The sequence below is a fragment of the Onychomys torridus genome, chromosome 12, assembly GCF_903995425.1.
Source record: "Onychomys torridus chromosome 12, mOncTor1.1, whole genome shotgun sequence".
Lineage (NCBI taxonomy): Eukaryota > Metazoa > Chordata > Mammalia > Rodentia > Cricetidae > Onychomys > Onychomys torridus.
Genome location: NC_050454.1, coordinates 62980412 through 63001525, shown reverse-complemented (window position 1 = coordinate 63001525; position 21114 = coordinate 62980412). Strand labels below are relative to the sequence as shown.

At 42.9% G+C, this 21114-nt stretch overlaps 1 protein-coding gene across 1 annotated transcript; it reads left to right on the top strand.

Annotated features, from left to right (window-relative positions):
- The first annotated feature begins 6090 nt into the window (after positions 1-6090).
- Positions 6091-15799, top strand: Adamts1 (ADAM metallopeptidase with thrombospondin type 1 motif 1). The gene is made up of 9 exons (XM_036204060.1): positions 6091-7267; positions 8885-9231; positions 9563-9695; positions 10039-10206; positions 10625-10911; positions 11136-11322; positions 11429-11604; positions 12533-12708; positions 13504-15799. Exons 1-9 carry the CDS (start codon positions 6532-6534, stop codon positions 14201-14203), a joined length of 2910 nt encoding a protein of 969 aa, XP_036059953.1. The 5' UTR covers positions 6091-6531; the 3' UTR covers positions 14204-15799.
- The last annotated feature ends 5315 nt before the right edge of the window (positions 15800-21114 follow it).

The window sequence follows — 21114 nt, the reverse complement described above, 5'->3', positions numbered from 1 at the left end:
CAATCTCATACCCTTTTTATAAATTAATTTTAACTGTAGGTGTGTACATATACATAGGTGAATGTGGACTGTGGGGGTGTGTGGTTTATGCACATATGTATACATGATTGCTTGTACCTCTATGCTTGTGGAGGGCAAAGGGGGATGCTGAGGAGCCCACATTTGTTGTGGAATATTTGTTTAACTATGTAAAGATGTGCTGTTTTTGTTTATTCTAAATTTGCTTAACTGTGTATAAATGAGTTGCTGTTCTACCGTGCCTACCTAAGGCACCTGATTGATGTAATAAAAAGCTGAATGGATAATAGCTAAGCAAAGGAGAAATAAGTAAGCTAGACAGTCAAACATGGAGGAAGCAGGAAAGCAGGATAGACAGCATGTAAATGAGATAAACAAGCCTCAGAGAAGCACATATATTAATAGAAATGCATTAATTTAAGTAACAAAAAAAACTAGCTAAAAACAAGCCCAAGCTTAGGCCAAGCATTCATAATTAATAATAAGTCTCCATGTCATGATGTGAGGGCTGAGAGTCTAAGAAAACCTGCTACATGCATTCATTCCTCAACTTATACCCTAGAGAAAGGGTCTCCCACTGAATCTGGAGCTATGCTAGTGACCAGCAAATGCCAGTGATCCTTCCGTCTCTGCCTCCACAGTGCTGGGGTCACAGGGGTATGATTATGCCCAGTTTTTCCATGGGTGCTGGGTTCTGAACTATCTCTCTTCTGTTCTTTTCAGCCTAAATGTGTGAGGTGAAAAAGTTAAATGCTTGACTTGGTAATTATACAATAAAATTCATGTGCTGAATCATCACACTGCGTTCTGTAAACATGCACAATCATTATGTGTCCATTAGATGTAATCTTTATTAAAGGAAAAAAAGTAGGCTTATTAAGAGCTACTCTCTGAAGTGGTGTGTGGCATCACGACAAATGTTTAGTCAGAATTCATTCACTCTAGTCTGAGGGATTCCCCACTGCCTTCTTGGTTCCTTCTTTACTGAATTCAGTATCTAGTGTCTTCCACATTAGCAGTCTCTCCCATTGACTACTGGGCATGCTGTTATCTTCAATCTTTATGGTATCTCAGTTTACATTTGCCATCTTCATTTTTACACACAAGGAGTCTGAGGCTCAGCAACAATCATGGATCTCCTAAAGTCATGAAGTAAGGAGGTGACAGATTTAGAACATCAGAATTCAAATGTGGATTTATCTCATTTTCCAACCCAGTTTATAAGTGCAGAGCACAGACACATCCCCACACATAGACATGACACTGTCAAGCATTCTCTTCTCAGCTCACAGAATGACCCAAAGGCCATTTGGGACAAGAAAGCTTCCAGGGATGGTGTTTCCAGAAGTGAGCATGTGAACCCATTGATCTGCTTGTGCTTGGAAAACATCATTTGCAGTGGGTGGGAAAGACTTGGGAGCGCAGCACAGGCATGGTTGGGAAAAGTCTACAGCAAAATAGTTCAAACATTCTTTTTTGAAGTTTTATGTGCCTCCTGCTGACTGACCTTATCTGCTTTTCACTACAGTATTTATTACACTAATGAAATTGTGCTACTATTAGTTTGTATTTAGCAATAAAACATCTTTATAATATGACTTTGATCTTAAGGTATTGGGAAATCACTTATATTTGGGATAATCAAACATCTCAGGAAGACCTGGCTGGCTAAGAGCTATTTCAAAATTTGTCTTTTGTTGCCCCCTGGTGGCTAAATGTTTTCCTTGTCCCTGCACCACTCTACATCCAACTTTTCTTTTCTGTTTCTTTTTCTTTTCTTTCATTTTTTAACTTTTTTGTTGTGGCCAAGAAAAATACTGTAAACCTGGAAAGGCAATTAAAATCAGTACCAAGTGTCAAGTAGCAGTGTCCACTGAAAAAAACTATGCATAGTAAATGAACAAACGGAGCTGTAACATGTCTTAGTGGATTACATGACTGTAATTATTTTCATTTAAATTGCATAGAACTCTCAACTGTGACAAATAAAAGCAACCAAAGATAATTCTTATTTTTTAAAAGATAACTAATATTTGAATTAAGCTAACCAAATCACATGATTAAAAATTAGCTAAGGGGCTGGGAATGTGTTGAATACAATTAACATTATAATTATAATGTTTTTAAATTAGTTTACAATATCCTTAAAACAGTAAGAGAAATTGGTTACCGATAATTGGAAAGATATAAAACCTTTGCAAATTTCTGACTTAACGCGAAAAGAAAACTAAGTACCATTTGTTGTAGATTATCGCCACCTTGTGGGCTAAGAAAGAGGTAATAAAGTGGTGAATCTTTTAAGGTGGCATTTTTTTTGCTACTACTACAAAATTCCTATTTATAACAAAAAGAAATTTAATAATTGTAAAATGAACATAAGTCACAATTATGGGAACATGCTTACCTACCAAACACTTAGATTAAAATGCCAAGAGATATTTGATTAAAAATTATAGCCAGAGTAGTTTATTTCTGAGATCTCAATTCATACTATATCATCCTGGACAAGTTAATTAAGCCTTTTAAGGTTCACTTATGCTATATTTATTAAGACAGTAGGTTAGAAAGGTAGTGTATTAGAAAGATATTCCCCTCAGATCTCCAAATGTACAAATTTGTGGGTTTATAGAAACCTGTTGTCCAATAGAATTAATGATTTCTAAGACTTGATACTTATTAAACTCACAACCTGCTTAAATAGATTTTTTTCTGAACTGTAAATTAGGATGAAAAATTCATTTGTCCAGTGTTGACGTCTGGGTATATGTGCTCTAAAGCGAGACTAATGCCAAACAGCTTTCCCATTCATTCCTAATTGGCAAAGCGTGTGGTTTGAACCTTAAATCAAAAGCCTTCCATGGTTAAGAAATATGCTCATTAGCTCTAGACAATATTTACACTCAAACAATCCTAACAGCTCCTCCATATTACCAGACTTCGTCACTCTACGGCTGCCATGGAGTGGAGTGCTCTCTTGGATAAAGACTACATAGAAAGGATTCAGTCTGTGCAGAAAGGATAAGCATTCTTTTTTAGAAGATCAAATTTTTCATTTTGAGATGAATGACTTGAGGTCATTGCTTCAAGTTACAAAAATATGTATTCAAATCTATCTATTAGAGAATGTTAAGCTGGTGTTCCTACAAGCTCATATAGGAAGCAATATTCTCCATAGGGAGAAAAATCAGAAATACAAAGAGCACCGGTTAGCACCGCATAGGCACTTCTGCAAGCCTGCTGAGATCAGGAGTGAGGCTTGGAGTAACACTATGAAACTCACAGAGAAAGAACTCCATATTTCACCATTGTCATTCTGGCCATTAATAAATGGAACCCCTATGACCTTGTTTCTTCATTCAAGTATTTTTTCAGTTTACATTTTGCTTATAAATATATGCATGTGTTATATGCTTCTATGCCAAAAGCCACAAACACCCGAAGAGTACTGGTCTTAAAATGTTTAAGTGGGTTCTAGACTCTTCTGAATGTGCACTTTTTCAATTGAGTAATTGGCAACTTCAACACCCCTGTCTCTGTTGAAGCGATTAAAAAAGAATCATTTCCCAGAACTACAGGTGCACAACAGATTGGAGCCATTATGCAAAAGAACAGAAATCTGGAGAGAAACACAGAGAATATAAAAGCCATGTTCCTGGCAGTGCTTTCCCCTTTAACTCGGTGCTTTTTTTTTTTTTTCCAGCTCTATTTGGATACAGAACATGAAATATGAAAAAATTATAATAGATTTGAAGTAACCCATTTGGGATCTGAAATGTACTCCCAAATGAAAATACTTCCAATAGGAACACACATGAGGTAGAAATGGGCTCAAAGCCAAGCTTGCATCTATTTTAAAAGCTAAAATTTCTGTGGGAGAGAAGATAGATTTTTAAAGTTATATGTTTTTCTGTCTGTCTTGTGAATTTCCGTTCCTGCCTCCATGTACGGACATCACATATATATTACGGATCTAGTAGAACTTTCAACCCCTTACACCTTAAGCGTCTTCAGCCTGCATCCCCCACTGGATTTTGTTTTCTGCCTTCTTCTATGCAAGGAAGAGGTTTGTAGAGGCACTGGTGATCTCGCCATCCTTCGTATTTGTTCTCACAAGTGTCTAACCTTGCTTGTTAGCATGCAAGAGAGAACAGAAGGGAAGGAAGCTACTCAAAACGGATTGACAAAAGAAAAACAAAATAGTATCACAGAAAATGGAAATGTACCTCAAACAAAACGGGCCGACCAGGAATTTTGGGCACTTTCAGGAAAGCCCACTTGTGAAGCAGGGTTTTAGACAGAGTTAGGCTGGACATCTCACAGATGAACGGGCCCCACTCCTGACTGGATGTCAGTCAAAACTGAAGAAGGAGATGAAGAGGTGAAAGGAAGGAAGACAGATAACATCTACGTTTCCTGGTGGAAGCTCAAGTTTGCTAGATGTTTGTAGTTCAGCTATGAGTGTTGACCTTAAGAAACCGAAATTAGGATTGAGCCAGGACTCCTCCAGTAGATACAAGCACCAAGAAGTAGCAGCAGCGCTTTGGAGGAGGTTGAAGTAGCCTTGTTTCTAGCCGGCACCTTTTTTTTTTTTTTTCTTTCATTTGATCTTCCCTGGGGTGGGAAACAAAGTTTTTGTTTATGTTTTTCATGTAGGCTATCTAGAACCCTGGGAGAAAAGACGTTGGAAAGTATCCCAGCAGAAACTTTTGGAAGAGGGACGAGGGCGCCTTGGAGGACTCCAAGGCACTGTCTGAGGCCCACAGAGTTAGGAAGATCGGGGGAGGAGCAAAGCGGACGTGATCAACCAGGAGCGGTTGGAGCCACGGATGGGGGTGGGGCAGCAAGTCAGGAGCCCAGAACTGGGAAGGGCAGGGATCCGGAGCACGCCGGTGCGAGCGCGCCAGTCTGCCTCGGTACTTGGGTTGTCGTTCTCCACATTGTCTCGGTGCCTTTCCGCTAGTGAGAGCATTGTGAACCATTTCCTTCCTCTGGGTCACGGAGCCCCTCCCTCTTTTTCGGCTCTTTCTTAGGGCCCTGGGGTTGGAAGGGCTCAGTTTTTGTCGCTTTCGTAACGCGGATGCAGCCTTTCCCTTCCCGGTAGGAGGAACCCGATTTCCTCCCCACCCCCAAGCCCGTTTTGGCCCTGGTAGTAAAGTGGGGCTCTTAGACGCATCTGTCCGCCTGGCCTGTGGCCTGCAGCAGCTGCTGTTAGATTTTTGGAAGTACGCGGACTGGGCGGGAGTTACTTCTCCAATGAAGAAGAGCTAGCACAAGTCCCTCCTTGGTCTCTAGGGAACTGAAGCTGGCTCCAGATCGCCTATTCAGGAAAGAAGAACCAGTGTAACAGCCCCCCACCCCACCCCCAAGACGTCTCCAAGGTTTGAGGAAACTGTTAAGGTCATTCCACATGTTTTGTTTTGTTTTTTGTTTGTTTGTTTGTTTGTTTTTTGTTTGTTTGTTTGTTTTTAAATCCAGAGCCTTAAAGTGTCCCGTGACTCCCTCACTCAAACATTCTTCCTGAGAAGCGCAGAGCCCAAGAAAAGCTGGGGTAAAGAGAGAGGACGCTGTAGTCGACGTACTTGTGCAAGGGTAGGAGGGACGAAGAAGTGCGGTGCGTTTTTTTAAAAGAAAAGGCAGATTTAGCTCACTTTCAGCTCTGGGGGATCTCAGTGGGGGGAGGGAGAGGGAAAGTTCAGGGGCAGCTAAGGCGCCAGGGGAATCTTGGTGAAGGATCTCTTCCATTCGACCCCCTCTCCTGGAAACTGCAGCCCAGCCCGGGCACAGGAAGGGTGACAGGAAGCAGGGTGGTCAGGGAATCTACAGCAGAGAGATGAAGTTAAAGGTTCACCCTTCTTCCCAGAGCAGCCTGGGCTGTACAAAGTGCTGGTCATAGCGGTGTTTCGGCTTCATACACCCCCAGAGTGACGAGCGGTGGCGTGAGGCCAGCGCGGAGGCTGCCCCCTCCCCCTTCAGGCCCCGCGGCGCAGAGCGTGGTTTAGCACCAACTGAGATCAGGGGGCGGTGTCGCAGGGATGGGGGGGGGGGAGGGAAGGGAGGGGTTCCTATGTGGCTATAAAGGGGCTGCCGGGGCTGCCTAGATCTTGCACTCGCTGGAAAGCAGCTCGGGGCCAGGTGCTATTGCAAGGCCAGAGCGCACAGCACCGCGGAGAGAGCTGATCCCTGCTCAGATCCAGGCACCCTGAGGCCAAGGCGGAGGACGAAGAGTCCAGGCTCCGTTCCTGGACTTGTTCCCCAGCTCCGGAGCGCTTCTCGATCCTCCAGCAGCCTCTTGGCAGCTGCGGTCCCGTGGGTGCCTCCAACTCCGTGCTGGAATAAAAAGTTCCCGCGCTCCGGCCAACCCGAAGCACCTCTTTCTGAGTGACTCGGAGCTTTGGCGGCCAGCTCTGTGCGAACTTTCAAAGTGATCGTGAATTTTAAGCATCCGGAGCAGTCCAGAGGAGCTCGGCGCGCCTAAGCAGAACAAGGGTTCGCTGAGCTGCCGTGTACCGTGCCATGCAGCCAGCAGTCCCTTTGGAGTCCCGCAAGCAGAGGCCCCGCTCCGACATGGGGCACGTCCAGCGGGCAGCTAAGTCTCCGAGCTCTCCGCCTTCACTCACGCTGCTGCCGCTGCTCGCTGGCATAGCAATGCTGCTGTGTGTGCGGGGCGCACAAGGGCGCCCCGCGGAGGAGGACGAGGAGCTGGTGCTGCCTTCCCTGGAGCGCGCCCCCGGCCACGATTCCATCACCCGCCTCCGTCTGGACGCCTTTGGCCAGCAACTGCACCTGAAGTTGCAGCCGGACAGCGGTTTCTTGGCTCCTGGCTTCACCCTCCAGACGGTGGGACGCAGTCCCGGGTCCGAGGCACAGCATCTGGACCCCACCGGGGACCTGGCGCACTGCTTCTACTCAGGCACGGTGAATGGCGATCCCAGCTCCGCAGCCGCCCTCAGCCTCTGTGAAGGCGTGCGCGGTGCCTTCTACCTGCAGGGCGAGGAGTTCTTCATCCAGCCAGCGCCTGCGGTCGCCACCGAGCGTCTGGTCCCCGCCGTACCGGTCGAGGAGTCACCCGCACCGCCGCAGTTCCACATCTTGAGGCGAAGGCGGCGGGGCAGCGGCGGAGCCAAGTGTGGTGTCATGGACGACGATGAGACCCTGCCAACCAGCGACTCACGACCTTCGGAAAGCCAAGACCCCCGGAATCAGTGGCCGCCACGAGACCCCACGCCGCAAGGCGCGAGAAAGCCAACAGGTATAAGAATCACACACACACACACACACACACACACACACACACACACATACACACACACACACACCCCTAAATCTCCATCCACCTCCCTTCTCCACGAGGCGTAACTTGAGGGCACACTTTAGCTCGCCTCTGGACCTGGAGGACTCACTGAGACCTGCAGCGGGGTTCTGGGTCGTGACCCGCAAAGTAAGTTCACCAAACCCAGCTAGAACATGTCTTTGCCCGAATAGTTAATGATTTAAGAAAAAAGAAGAATCGGAGTTCCTGCCGATAAGGGCTCAAGCGTTTCCACGGGGAAGTTCGTAACCCGATCCCTCACACACGAGAATCCTTTCCCAGTCCTTTAATTCCTTCTAGTGAATGTATGAGTTCACTTAGGCGGAGTTGCAGCTTCTCGCTGAGTTTTGTAACCTCAGCGTGCGAGCACCGCGCTCACAGGAGGGAGGAGTAGGGGAGCGATGGTGACCTCGATATGTGTTCAGGAGCCTAGGCAACGGCGCGGCGGCGATCTCAGTTCTGTGGCCTTCTGTCCCCTTCCCCCCTTTGAATGGCTGACCCGGATGGTTGGCGGCGCGGGGGCCCCTCAGCAGAACCTGCTTGGGAGGTCTTTGCCCTGCTCGCCCCGCCTCCGCGCGCCTCCTACCTCTGCCTGGGGACTTGCGCTCCCTCTCCCGGCCGAGGCTCTGCTCCCCAGCGCCGCGGAACATAAGCCGCGGCTGATCCGCCCTGCTACGCTCTCCCCCTGCCTCTGCTGTGTTCAGTACTTACTCACTAGTTAGTTTATTTTATCACCCACCTTTCTTTTTGTCCTTTTTTACTTCCTTAAGTGTCCTGTTCTAGATTTCTCCCCCTTATCCGTCTGCTCCTGGGAGCAGGTCATGATGGATCACAGCCCACTTCACGACTTCTCTGACCACGGAACCTCAGTCAGCAGCCAGAAGAGGGCTGTTTTCCAAATAGGCAACCCTGGTTTGAGACAGGGACTTATTTCCCCCAGAGACAAAGGGAGTGAGGGGAGGCAGAAATAGACTGCTGGGCAGAGTGGGTGGTCCTAGTGCCCAGAACTGGATAGCGCAGAGAACCCCCAGGGACCCCGTGAATGAGAGAGCTGAGCCTTGCAGACTGAGATTCCTCAAGCCCCGCCCCTTGGCAGACCCCCCTCCCCCACGCCCTGCCCTGTGCCTTCCACGTGGAGCTGGATGATCTCATTCAGGATTTCAGCCCTGGCTTCAATAGTGAAAGGGTGACTCAGGGCGCTCTGCCTGCTACCCTTGCCAAGTTTTTACTACGGCTGGATAGGATGATATCCATACTGCCTAGCTCAGGCTGTGGATTGTCAAAGGCCACGAAAGAAATCCGCTGACACATAGCATAGACAGTTTGGTGACTCTAAGGAGCCCATGTTGGGTTTTTTGTTTTATTTAAAGCAATACGAAAACATTTTAAAAATAACATCCACAGTTTTTAGAAGATGCAAATATTTGTTTTATTGTTGTTCCAGGTATATTTCAGTTTTATTTTCTCTGACTTGGTTAACTTTCCTAATATATACTCCAGGAAGGTCGCTATTCTGAGAGAAACTGCCCACGAGCAAACTTTCTTTTCTCTTGACAGGACCTGGAAGCATAAGAAAAAGGCGGTTTGTGTCCAGCCCCCGTTATGTGGAAACCATGCTCGTGGCTGACCAGTCCATGGCTGACTTCCACGGCAGCGGTCTAAAGCATTACCTCCTGACCTTGTTCTCCGTGGCAGCCCGGTTTTACAAGCACCCGAGCATTAGGAATTCCATTAGCCTGGTAGTGGTCAAGATCTTAGTCATATATGAGGAGCAGAAAGGTCCAGAGGTTACCTCCAATGCTGCTCTCACCCTGAGGAATTTCTGCAGTTGGCAGAAACAACACAACCCTCCCAGTGACCGGGATGCCGAGCATTATGACACAGCCATTCTTTTCACTAGACAGGTAAGACAAGAGGATATCGATCATTTTATCACCTCCTGCCGTACAGATGGATGAAAAAGCCATCTCAGCTGTATTGCCTCATCAATTTTGTTTAAAGGGCTAGCTTAACCCGGCTTGCTTATTTCTATTTTAATTTCAACATCTCAAGTTGCAAAGTTCTATTTTAAAACCATTAGAGGAAATCTTCCTTAAAATGACATGTAGTCTGTCGGGCCCCAACAATAATGAATGGATGAGCTCCAAATCACATGTGAAGACTGGCCTGGCTGAAGAGCTAAGTCTCAAGTCCACACTGTCCTACTTAAAAGGGATTTCCCTTGTTTTTTTGTAGGATTTATGTGGATCCCACACATGCGATACTCTCGGGATGGCTGATGTTGGAACTATATGTGACCCCAGCAGAAGCTGTTCTGTCATAGAAGATGATGGTCTGCAAGCTGCCTTCACCACAGCTCATGAATTGGGTAAGTCGGGATCAGTGTACAACTTCAGCCCAGTGCATGGGTTCCGCCCAATAAGACAATCTGATTTGAGAGAAAGAAACCATCTCAGACTATATTGCTACTTTAGACACCAGTGATCTTAGAAATGGTAGAACATCTTTTCCACTGTTTCAGGTCCAGTCTTATTAGAACAAGAGCAAGTGCTATGAGCATTTGAAAGTTGACATCTTGTTATATATACCCTGATCAAAGTAGATGTCATCCCTAAAACATGTTGTCTACTAAATACGTTCCTTCCTGTAAAATGAATCCCTTACAAAAGAAGAGTCAGTCTTAGGGTCAGTCTTACTGTCTTGCTTCCCAGGCCACGTGTTTAACATGCCACATGACGACGCAAAGCACTGTGCCAGCTTTAATGGTGAGAGAGGAGATTCTCATCTGATGGCCTCCATGCTTTCCAGCTTGGACCATAGCCAGCCATGGTCTCCCTGCAGCGCCTACATGGTCACATCATTTCTGGATAACGGCCATGGTAAGATGCCAGCTACTTTTTCTAGATGATGTCCAGCCTTCCTTGTACAGGGTTCTAGTTAAATGAGCAACATGGTTCTTGCTCAGTTCATTTCCCCCCTTTCAGAATTACCTTCTCTATCAAGATCATAAGTTACAGATCTTTATCTTCACTGCTTCCTGCTCCTAAAATCTATTTATTAATATTTTGAACTGACTAATAACTTCTTGTATTTGTTAATCCAGAAGTACTCTATTAAGGACAATGTCTTAATAACAATCTAAATCTCCCTTGCACTGGTTTTCCCAAAATGTCACAATCACAAGGGGCTATGTATTGTTTCACACAGTAAATATCTTGTAACATCAAAATCAGTCCATTTTATGTGTTTTCACCAACTATGTTCTAATAGTTGCCCTTTTTTTTTTCTTTTTTCCAGGGGAATGTTTGATAGACAAGCCCCAGAACCCCATCAAGCTTCCATCTGATCTCCCCGGTACCTTGTATGATGCTAATCGTCAGTGTCAGTTTACATTTGGAGAAGAATCCAAACACTGCCCTGAAGCAGCCAGCACATGTACCACCCTCTGGTGCACTGGTACCTCTGGTGGCTTACTGGTGTGCCAAACAAAACACTTCCCTTGGGCAGATGGCACCAGCTGTGGAGAAGGAAAATGGTGTGTCAGTGGCGAGTGTGTGAACAAGACCGACATGAAGCATTTTGCTGTGAGTTTTCCCAATGAAACATCCTTATTTACAACTCAGAGCTGGAAAGAGCAGTGAGGGTTAAGGTTCTTACCCAGACAAACTCTCTCTGTGTCCCGTAGTGGGGACACCAGATAACAGTGAGATGATAATGAATTTTGAGAATAGATTGTTTGTTTTTCATTTTTCTCCAACTCCCTAAAAAGTCTAAGAGTTTTAACGGTGATATTTGTATCTCCATTTAGACTCCTGTTCATGGAAGCTGGGGGACATGGGGACCCTGGGGAGACTGTTCAAGAACTTGTGGTGGAGGAGTTCAGTATACATTGAGAGAATGTGACAACCCGGTGCCAAAAAATGGAGGGAAGTACTGTGAAGGCAAAAGAGTACGCTACAGGTCCTGTAACATTGAGGACTGTCCGGATAATAACGGTGAGTCATACTGGACCTCAGCTTTCAGAAACAGGACAAAGGAGAGGAACGCACATGAGGTTGAAAGTCGGAAACTGGTAACATCAACACACCATTCTCTTTCCAGGAAAGACTTTCAGAGAGGAGCAATGTGAAGCACACAACGAGTTCTCAAAAGCTTCCTTTGGGAATGAGCCCACTGTGGAATGGACACCCAAGTACGCTGGCGTCTCGCCAAAGGACAGGTGCAAGCTCATCTGTCAAGCTAAAGGCATTGGCTACTTCTTTGTTTTACAGCCCAAGGTAGGTATTTTTACACGTGTAGTTCTGCTAAGGAGCCAAAGGCCTTGGCTTGCTGCCTTTTCGTACAAATGTCTGGACTCTCTTTACATATTAACCAGCATTCAGTTTTGACTTTGGAATCCTTCTAAATGCAGGAGCAGCATCTTGCATTGGGATTTGTGATGCTGTCAGTTGGGAAGGCAGTTTAAATCTAGTAAGCATATGAGAGTCTTGCATGTATTTAATATTACTCCTTTATATCCAAAGAAAAGCCCTTTAAAAACTCAATAGCCTCCCTGTATAACTAGGTTTCATATACAGCAATTCATGGTTAGATAAATTATATATTAACACAGAATCCAGGAGTTTTAGAAAATAGTCCAAAGTACTTGTTACTGGGTACCTAGCAGCCTCACACACAAACATACTAAGGGGAGAGTCTAAGCAATGACAATTTATTGTTGGAACACGTACTTTGAACAAAGAGACTCGCCATTTCTTTTGATGTTTTGCTGAGGGGATAAGTCTTGCTCTGAAGCAGAGAATGAAATTAAATGTTCTTACAGTTGTCATGGGCTTTTAGCATTATAAGATAGGAAAACATGTCCAAGTTGCAGATGAAATATTTAGCAAGTGATTTATGGAGTGCCTTCTACTGCAGCATATTGTTCTAGGCCCTGAAGGTGGAGCAGGAATCAGCCTGACAGTGAACACTACTTCCACTGACCTTAGCAACAGGGGAGATAGGCCAGTAAATAAATGATCGAGGCATGTATAAACTTTGCAGACAGCCATTGAAAAAGACAGACACATGAAGGGTAACGTGTGGCATGTGAGGGAGAGAATACACGCTGCATGGGAAGAGAGTGGAGAGGAGAGCGTTCCCAGTTGCCATCACATGCTTCTTCACATTGGATGTTTAACCACCGGGTGCATGTTGTCTCTGCAGGTTGTCGACGGCACTCCCTGTAGTCCAGACTCTACTTCTGTCTGTGTGCAAGGACAGTGTGTAAAAGCTGGTTGTGATCACATCATAGACTCCAAAAAGAAGTTTGATAAGTGTGGCGTTTGTGGAGGAAATGGCTCCACCTGCAAGAAAATATCAGGATCAGTCACTAGTACAAGGTAAGTTTCAAAACACGGAGTTCAGGAATATGGATATAGGTCAGTGGATAGAGAGCCTGCCTCGTATCCACAAGACCCCGGGTTCAATTCCCAGCACATGGGAGGTAGAGACAGGAGTGACAAGAGTGTCAGACATTCCAGCCATCTTTGCCTACATAGTGAGTTTTGAGGTCAACTTGTGTTACACGAAATGCCATCTCAAACACACACACACACACACACACACACACACACACACACACACACACAAAACAAAACAAAAACAAATTCATGCAATTCCAGTGTTTGGAAGGATGATTGCAATGAGTTCTAGATCAGCTTGGACTATACAATGGGTTCTAGTGAAGTCTGGGCTACAAGTGAACCCTTATCTCAACAACCTAAAACTAATGAATCAACACATGAAGCAAAACACATACTAATTTTGACATGCCATTCTGTAGGACTAAGGAAAAGCCATTTAAAAGAATTGCATATTTTTAAGTGAAGAGGTTGATTAATCAGGGATTGAAAGACAGAGAAGAAAAAGTCACGTTTAAATGAACTGCATAATTTTGCTAGGCGTGGTAGGACATGCCTTTAGTCCCAGCACTCAGGAGGCAGGGGCAGGCAGTGTGTTCATGGCCATTGTAGTCTACAAAGGAAGTTACAGGAAGAGCCATAGAGGTTATGCAGACAAAACCCTGTCTCAAAAAACAAAAGAAAACAAAAAGAAGAATTGCATATTTTTAAGCAATGTTCAATATGGTTGATTAACAAGTGATTGAAAAATATACCTATTTTCTTTGTCCACAGACCTGGGTATCATGACATTGTCACAATTCCTGCTGGAGCTACCAACATCGAAGTGAAACATCGGAATCCAAGGGGGTCCAGAAACAACGGCAGCTTTCTAGCCATCAAAGCTGCGGATGGTACCTATATCCTGAATGGAAACTTCACTCTGTCTACACTAGAGCAAGACCTCACCTACAAAGGTACTGTCTTAAGATACAGTGGCTCCTCCGCAGCGTTGGAAAGAATCCGAAGCTTTAGTCCACTCAAAGAACCCTTAACCATCCAGGTTCTTATGGTGGGCCATGCTCTCCGACCCAAAATCAAATACACCTATTTTATGAAGAAGAAGAAGGAGTCGTTCAATGCTATCCCCACTTTCTCAGAGTGGGTGATTGAAGAGTGGGGGGAATGCTCCAAGTCATGTGGATCAGGTTGGCAGAGAAGAGTAGTTGAGTGCCGAGACATTAATGGGCGTCCTGCTTCCGAGTGTGCCAAAGAAGTGAAGCCAGCCAGTACCAGACCATGTGCAGACCTGCCTTGTCCACACTGGCAGGTGGGGGATTGGTCACCATGCTCCAAAACCTGTGGGAAGGGTTACAAGAAGAGAACCTTACAATGTCTGTCCCATGATGGAGGGGTGTTATCCAACGAGAGCTGTGATCCTCTGAAGAAACCAAAGCATTACATTGACTTTTGCACACTGGCACAGTGCAGTTAAACAGTTTGAGAACAAGGTAGCATGAGAGGGCTGATACACAGAGATCAAGAGTGCTGGAGGGATCCCATGAATCAAACCAGTAACCAGCCAGGCCTGTCAAAGAGGGGTGTGTGTTTGGGGGGCGGGTAACATAGCAAAAAGGGTAGATCAGGACACGATCCTGCCAGTCAAAATTTGATGAGGTAGTTAGTGAGGGCTATTAGCATCTGAGAGACCGTATTTAGCACAATGAAGCCCCAGAGAGTTACCAGTATTTTCTTTTGTTACATCTATTGCAGAAACAACTGTCAGGGTCTGGCAGAAATCTTTCAAGCCCTGTTACATGGTGCTGATTAGATGCTTTGTATTATGGAGGTTGGGAAAGGCAAAGCAGAAGAAAGGTGGGATTGTATTTCAAACATGGCTTACTTTATGTCACTGGCAATGCTGGCAAGGAAAAGGGTACGAGCAAGATTGTTATTCAAAGTTTCCAACTGCTATAGTTGCAGAGGATGTTGATACATCATTTCTATCAATAGTAAAGTGTTCAGATCGCTCAACATAACAGAAAGGCTCATCTCTGTGAAAAGGCTCATGGTTCCTTCTTATACCCTCTCAACTTTTTAACTATAATTCATGTTGAGGTAGAAACAATTCACCTACTTATAAAATGTACATTAATTCTAAAAGGAGGAAAGAAACAGCAAACTATGTAAGGACATAAAAACTCAAGGAAACAAAATGAACAACATGTCTCCTGCCTTGCTTTCTTCCAAGGTCAGCCTACCTGGGCACCATGAATGTTAAAGATAATCCATGTCACACAAAAGGCTGTAACATCACACATGTCAGTGTCACGCCAGAGTAAGGATGAGGTATAGAAAACGGTCCCATGAGATTGGGAATATGGAGATCGCTTGTCTTACATGGGAAGCTGCTGTGGGGTAGCAGGTCCATTCCTGGCAGCTGGTCCAACAGTCGTATCCTGGTGAATGTCTGTTCAGCTCTTCTACTGAGAGAATATGACTATTTCCATATGTATATAGTAAAATATGTTACTATGAATTGTATGTACTTTATAAGTATTGGTTTGTTTGTTCCTTCTAAGAAGGACTATAGTTTATAATAAATGCTTATAACATATTTATTTTTATACATTTATTTCTAATGATAAAACCTTTAAGTTATATCGCTTTTGTAAAAGTGCATATAAAATAGAGTATTTATACAATATATGTTAACTAGAAATAATAAAAGAACACTTTTGAATGTGTATGTCTATTTTCTGAAGTGGGATTAATTTCTGGGTGAGAAATCTGATGAGACACAAATATTGGATTTCGAGACAGTTTTTAAGATTTTGATGAATGAACTGTATTTTCTGTTTGTTAGAAGTATTGATAAAAAAGATTTTGATGTCTTTAGTGATAAGATTGTTACTAATGTGGTTGGCAAATTACTGTAAAGATCCAGATTGTAAGTATGGCATTGTAGGCTATATTTCCTGTCACAACCATGTGACAGTGAGCGCTTTTGTAGGAATGAGATCCGCCATAAATGATATGTAAATGATTAACCATGGCTGTGTTTTAATAAAACTTTATTCACAAAAACAAATGATGGGCCAGATTTGTTCTGTGAGCTTGTTTGCCAACTCCCAATGTGATGAAGTAAATGGAAAATGATTCTGCTGATAGATGCATTTTGGGTTTTTCCGTTTCCCTTAATTATGTCAAGTAAGTAAGAAAGTATAAATATATGTACAGTATTGAATAGAAACAGTGCTTCACACACTTGGGACAGATGTGAGAATGGTGAGCTAACACTTTAAAATCTTTGCCTTGCCGGGTGGTGGTGGCACACACCTTCAATCCCAGCACTTGGGAGGCAGAGCCAGGTGCATCTCTGTGAGTTCAAGGCCAGCCTGGTCAACAGAGCAAGATCCAGTACAGGCACCAAAACTACACAGAGAAACCCTGTCTTGAAAAACCAAAAATAAATAAATAAATATAAATAAATAAAATCTTTGCCTCCTTCAACAGTAATTCAGAGGTGTTTGGGAGAAATCCAGGACTCTAGCCTTCTGTAGATAACTATTTTGAAAACTAGGTGGTGCATAAAGTGACTACAAATTCAAATTATTTCCATTATGATGGTGCTTTCAGAAAATTGCTTACTAGAAAACTGACAGTGTACTCAACTATTGTCATTTCTAACCTTACATTCACCTTTTATTCTCAACGTAATTTTTCTTACTTACAACCTGTAACAAAATGCTAGCTTCAGCTTCAGTTACTTAATGTGTCCCCCTTAGGAACTGAACAAAAAAAAGAAAGAAAGAAAGAAAGAAAGAAAGAAAGAAAGAAAGAAAGAAAGAAAGAAAGAAAGAAAGAACTGAACAAATGTAATGGAAGTAGGGGACATTAATTGGGTTAACTTTTTCTGATACCTACTATAAAACCCAAAGACCAAACTAAAGTATTCAAACATCACTGAATAAATCTTTAAATGCAGAATTTGACTATGTAATTCAGCAGCCCATGTTGTCCTGTGTGCCATCAACCTTCATTGACATTGAATTACCTCTTAGCATGGCACAAATTCCCATGGTGAGGGACTAGAAAAGTATATACCACAAGCCCTGACAGCTCTCTTCCACACATGACCCCGCAGCAATGGTTCATATATTGGAGTGAAAACCTATAACATGAAAAAGTTCTTTATTGAACTCTCCTCATTCACCAAGAGATTATTTTTTTTCTTCTTGAGCAGCTTCAGAACTTGAGGTAGCAGTAACAACTCAACAATTCAGGGCATGAGCCTGGAAAGATGGCTCTGTAGTTAAAAGCACTTGAATCTCTTATAGAGGGCCCTAGTTCAGTTCCTAGGTCCCACAAAGCAGCTCACAATCATCTGTAACTGCAATTGCAGGGGATCCAACACCCTTCTTTGACCTCCAGAAGCACCAGACCTGCATGTGGTTTGCATACATACATATATGTAAAGCATTCAGACACATTCAAAATTAAAAAAAAAAAAACAAAAACTTAAATGTAGGACACATAAAATGGTGTGAGAGAGCATGGTGTAATATGCACACTTGGAAAATGGGAACAGTAACACAAGGTCATCTTTGGCTATGTAGCCAGTTTGAGGCCCACCTGGGATAAATGAGCTTCTATCTCAAAAAATAAAGACATTCATTCAATTCAGGACACAAAAAGATAGAGACTGTCAAAAATGTGCCTGCCATCCCCTTATCATCAATTTAAAGTTATATCAAAGAACTTCCTTACCTTGTAACATTATTGCCTACCCCTTTTACAAGTGAGATGTTGTTGTTGTCGTTGTTGTTGTTGTTACACAGCTAAGCAGTTTGATTATGTTGCAGCAATGAGAAGTCAGTTCACAACAATAGTTCACAACATGCTCATCCTCTCAATTTTGTGAGCCTGAATAGGCATCAGTCTGATGTTATGGAACTTTGTCTTCTAGATATGGATGATGAATGAGAGTCTGGGCCAATACTCACTACTAATTAAAGCATTTCACTCTTGAAGAACTCAGTAGATAGAGTTCTTTCTGTAATATCTCAGTACCACCCAACAAACAAAATTTTAAACCAAAAATTTGACCAATAATTCACAAACAAGTTCCAACTCCTTGCTCTTCTCAACTTGTATTCTTGAAGATGGCACTATTGCAGTTTAACGTGAATTAGGACCAGCATACAGTAGATCCTGATTGCTGGTAATACTGTTGGCAAATTACTGTGGAGAGACAGATGCTATGTATGACCCCACATCAATTTATAAGGATTAAATTTCATCCTCAAATAAGTCATGGATTTCATAAAAGTCTATTCATTAACTAAAACTCATACATTTTTGTAGCACAAAAACAATTCTACATACGGTGGTAGCACACACCTTTAATTCCAGCACTCAGGTAGCAGAGGAAGGTGGATCTTAGTGAGCTTGAGGCCAGCCTGGGCTACAGAGTGAGTTCTAGGAAAGGCACAAAGCTACACAGAGAAACCCTGCCTCAAAAAACCAAAGAACAACAACAAAAAAAAATTCTAAATGTTATGTGAAGAAATCAACAGTGTTAAGATAGAGAAACATAATCATAAATTGATTTATAATACAAGATACTTGTCTGATCTGAATTGAAACTCATCATAAAATTACAATCAAGAGAAAAAATATTACCTGCAGTACCATTGATATCAATGGATTAGAAAAAAATTCCCCAAATCAAGTCTTACTAATGTAATTATAAAACATAAATGTATAAAAATATGAATCTGAGCAAAATGGATCATTCCAACCATAGTTCTCAAACTCATTTTGGTGGAATAAATAAATACCTGTTAGTCCTTTCAGATCATTCAACAGCTCAAACTACATTTATAAGAAGTTAATGCAGTTAAATGAAGTTTGTGTTGAGCTTCTCTAGAAAAACAGAATAAATAGGATATCTGCAACCATAATCTGTATCTATCAGCAAATTTATTATAAGCTGGCGACTTGTGTGATATTGGTGGTAGGGAAATCTCAAGATCTGCACACATAGGTTAGAGACAGGAAACCAGATTGTTTGGCTCTGAAAATAGAAATAAATTGATTTATCCCAGAGACAGAGGAGACAGAGAGAGAGAGAGAGAGAAAGAGAGAGAGAGAGAGAGACAGACAGACAGATAGACAGAGACAGAGACAGAGAGGACAGAGAGACAGAGAGCGCCTCAACAGTTTGAACAAGGTTACTAACACTAGGGAAGACAATTCACACTATTTATTCTACTGATTCCAATGCTAGTCACATCTAGAAACACACTGACAAAATTGCACATAATCATTTAATTAAGTAACTGGATACTCCATGGCCCAGCTAAATGGGCACACAAAAATCATTCCCACAAAAGAAATTTCTTCGATGTTGTTTTGTTTTTCCTTTTTTGTTTTTTTTTTTTTTTTTTTTTAATAAGTTCTTACTAGGTAGTAAAAGCTAGCCTCAAACTTAGGATCCTCCTGCTTCAGCCTCCTGATTGCTGGGATTATGAGAGTGTACAACTGTACCTATCTGGCTTTATGAAGTTTTAGTAAACATATCTGAACACACCTGAGTATTGGTACACGACAGGAGCTAGATGTGGTTGCTTATGCACTCTGGGGACTAAGGTAGTAGGTTCGTGGTGACCTCAGATCTACGAATCTTCAAATGCTACAGCAAAAACATGGCTCAAAACAACAAAATATATACATAGATACATAAATAAATAGATAGATAGATGTATGTGATGTATTGGTAGGAGAAGGTGTTTGAGGGTAGTAACAATGAAACTTAGTTTACAGAATCTATTATGTTTACATAAATGGATTCATTTAATTGGCTTAAAATTTTTATATTTGTTTAGTTAAAAATCCCTAAAATTAAGTTAAGATGTTATGATTAATATAAAAGGCACAGGATTATAAACTCTTATGTAGAAAAAGTCATATGAATAGAAAATAAAAGACAAAACATACACAAAGACGTGTCAAAAGTTGTAGGTGACTGAAAATGAAGTTCACATGTATATTACCTTGACATAAAATGGCCAGTCCCCCAAAAGTCAGAGCTGATAGAAACACAAAATTAAAACCCAGGTACCAAATATATAAAGCTGAAAATAGCCGGGTGGTGGTGGCGCACGCCTTTAATCCCAGCACTCGGGAGGCACAGCCAGGAGGATCTCTGTAAGTTCGAGGCCAGCCTGGTCTACAGAGCTAGTCCAGGACAGGCTCCAAAGCTACAGAGAAACCCTGTCTCGAAAAACAAAAACAAAAAAGCTGAAAATAATGTTAGTAATAACTTGCCATAATATTTTTATTATTATCTGCTGTGAGAAATATGAATCTTAACAGTCTTATTTAAAGTAGCCATTATAATTTTTAACATCAAAACCCATATTTCCGAAAGTAAAACCTGTCTTAGGACCAAGATAAAGAGATCAGCCATACCTGCCATTTTTAAAATGATGCAGAAACAGGGAGCCAAGCTTTACCAGCGTGGCTTCTCCATCCCTGGCCTGTAAGTGTGCTCAGACACGGAAGTCTTCTCTGACTCTAGCATCTGCTTCACCATCACTGACAACCAAGTCCCTGGTCTGGTTTTTCTATCACCCATGTTTAGCACGAAACTTAAAGGGGCTTATTAATAAAAACAAACCCAGGGCCAGGTATTGGGGTGAATGCTCAAAGATCAGTGAGACAGAACAGGCCACAGCTAACCTCACCCTGACAACTTCTCAGCTGATCCTGTTTCCTCAAACTGGAAGCCTCTGAGTCCTCACCCAGATGGATCTCAGATGAACTGCTGCTAAAAGTCTAAAAGCTTAACAGATTCTAATTCCTGGTTTTCACGCCTAATATATCTTTCTGCTTCCTGCCATCACTTCCTGTGATTAAAGGCAGGTGTTACCATGCCTGGCTGTTGCCAGTGTGGGTTTGAACTCACAGAGATCTCTGTCTCCAGAATGCTAGAATTAAAGGTGTGTGTGCCACCATTTTCTGGCCTCTATGTCCATCTAGCAGCTGTTCTGTTCTCTCTCTAACCCAGATAAATTTATTAACATGTACAATACATTGGGGGGACACAATATCACCACACCTTTTCAGGTTCTCTCCTATGAATACATCCAGATCATCCTCTGTCCCTCTCACCTAGTATGATCCAAGCCCTTCGTCACCTTTCATCCATCCATCTATGCTGGCCCTCCAGGCCAAGACAGGACATACCTTTGGTGGCACATCGTCTAGCTCTTTTGGTGAGTCTTACTCAATTCCTTCCTCCTGTCCCACATCCCCTTCAGGCACCATTTTAGCCCCAGAAAGGAGCCAGAAAGGTGTGCTGAGTCTGACTTACACTGAGCCACATTACAATATTCCTCC

What these genes read in the sequence shown, in the direction of transcription:
- Adamts1 (XM_036204060.1), top strand. Translation starts at nt 6,532, where the DNA reads ATGCAGCCAGCAGTCCCTTTGGAGTCCCGCAAGCAGAGGCCCCGCTCC. An exon ending in ATTTCTGGATAACGGCCATG is followed by an intron (nt 10,207 to 10,624) that starts GTAAGATGCCAG and finishes TCTTTTTTCCAG; the next exon opens with GGGAATGTTTGATAGACAAG. An exon ending in CCGACATGAAGCATTTTGCT is followed by an intron (nt 10,912 to 11,135) that starts GTGAGTTTTCCC and finishes ATCTCCATTTAG; the next exon opens with ACTCCTGTTCATGGAAGCTG.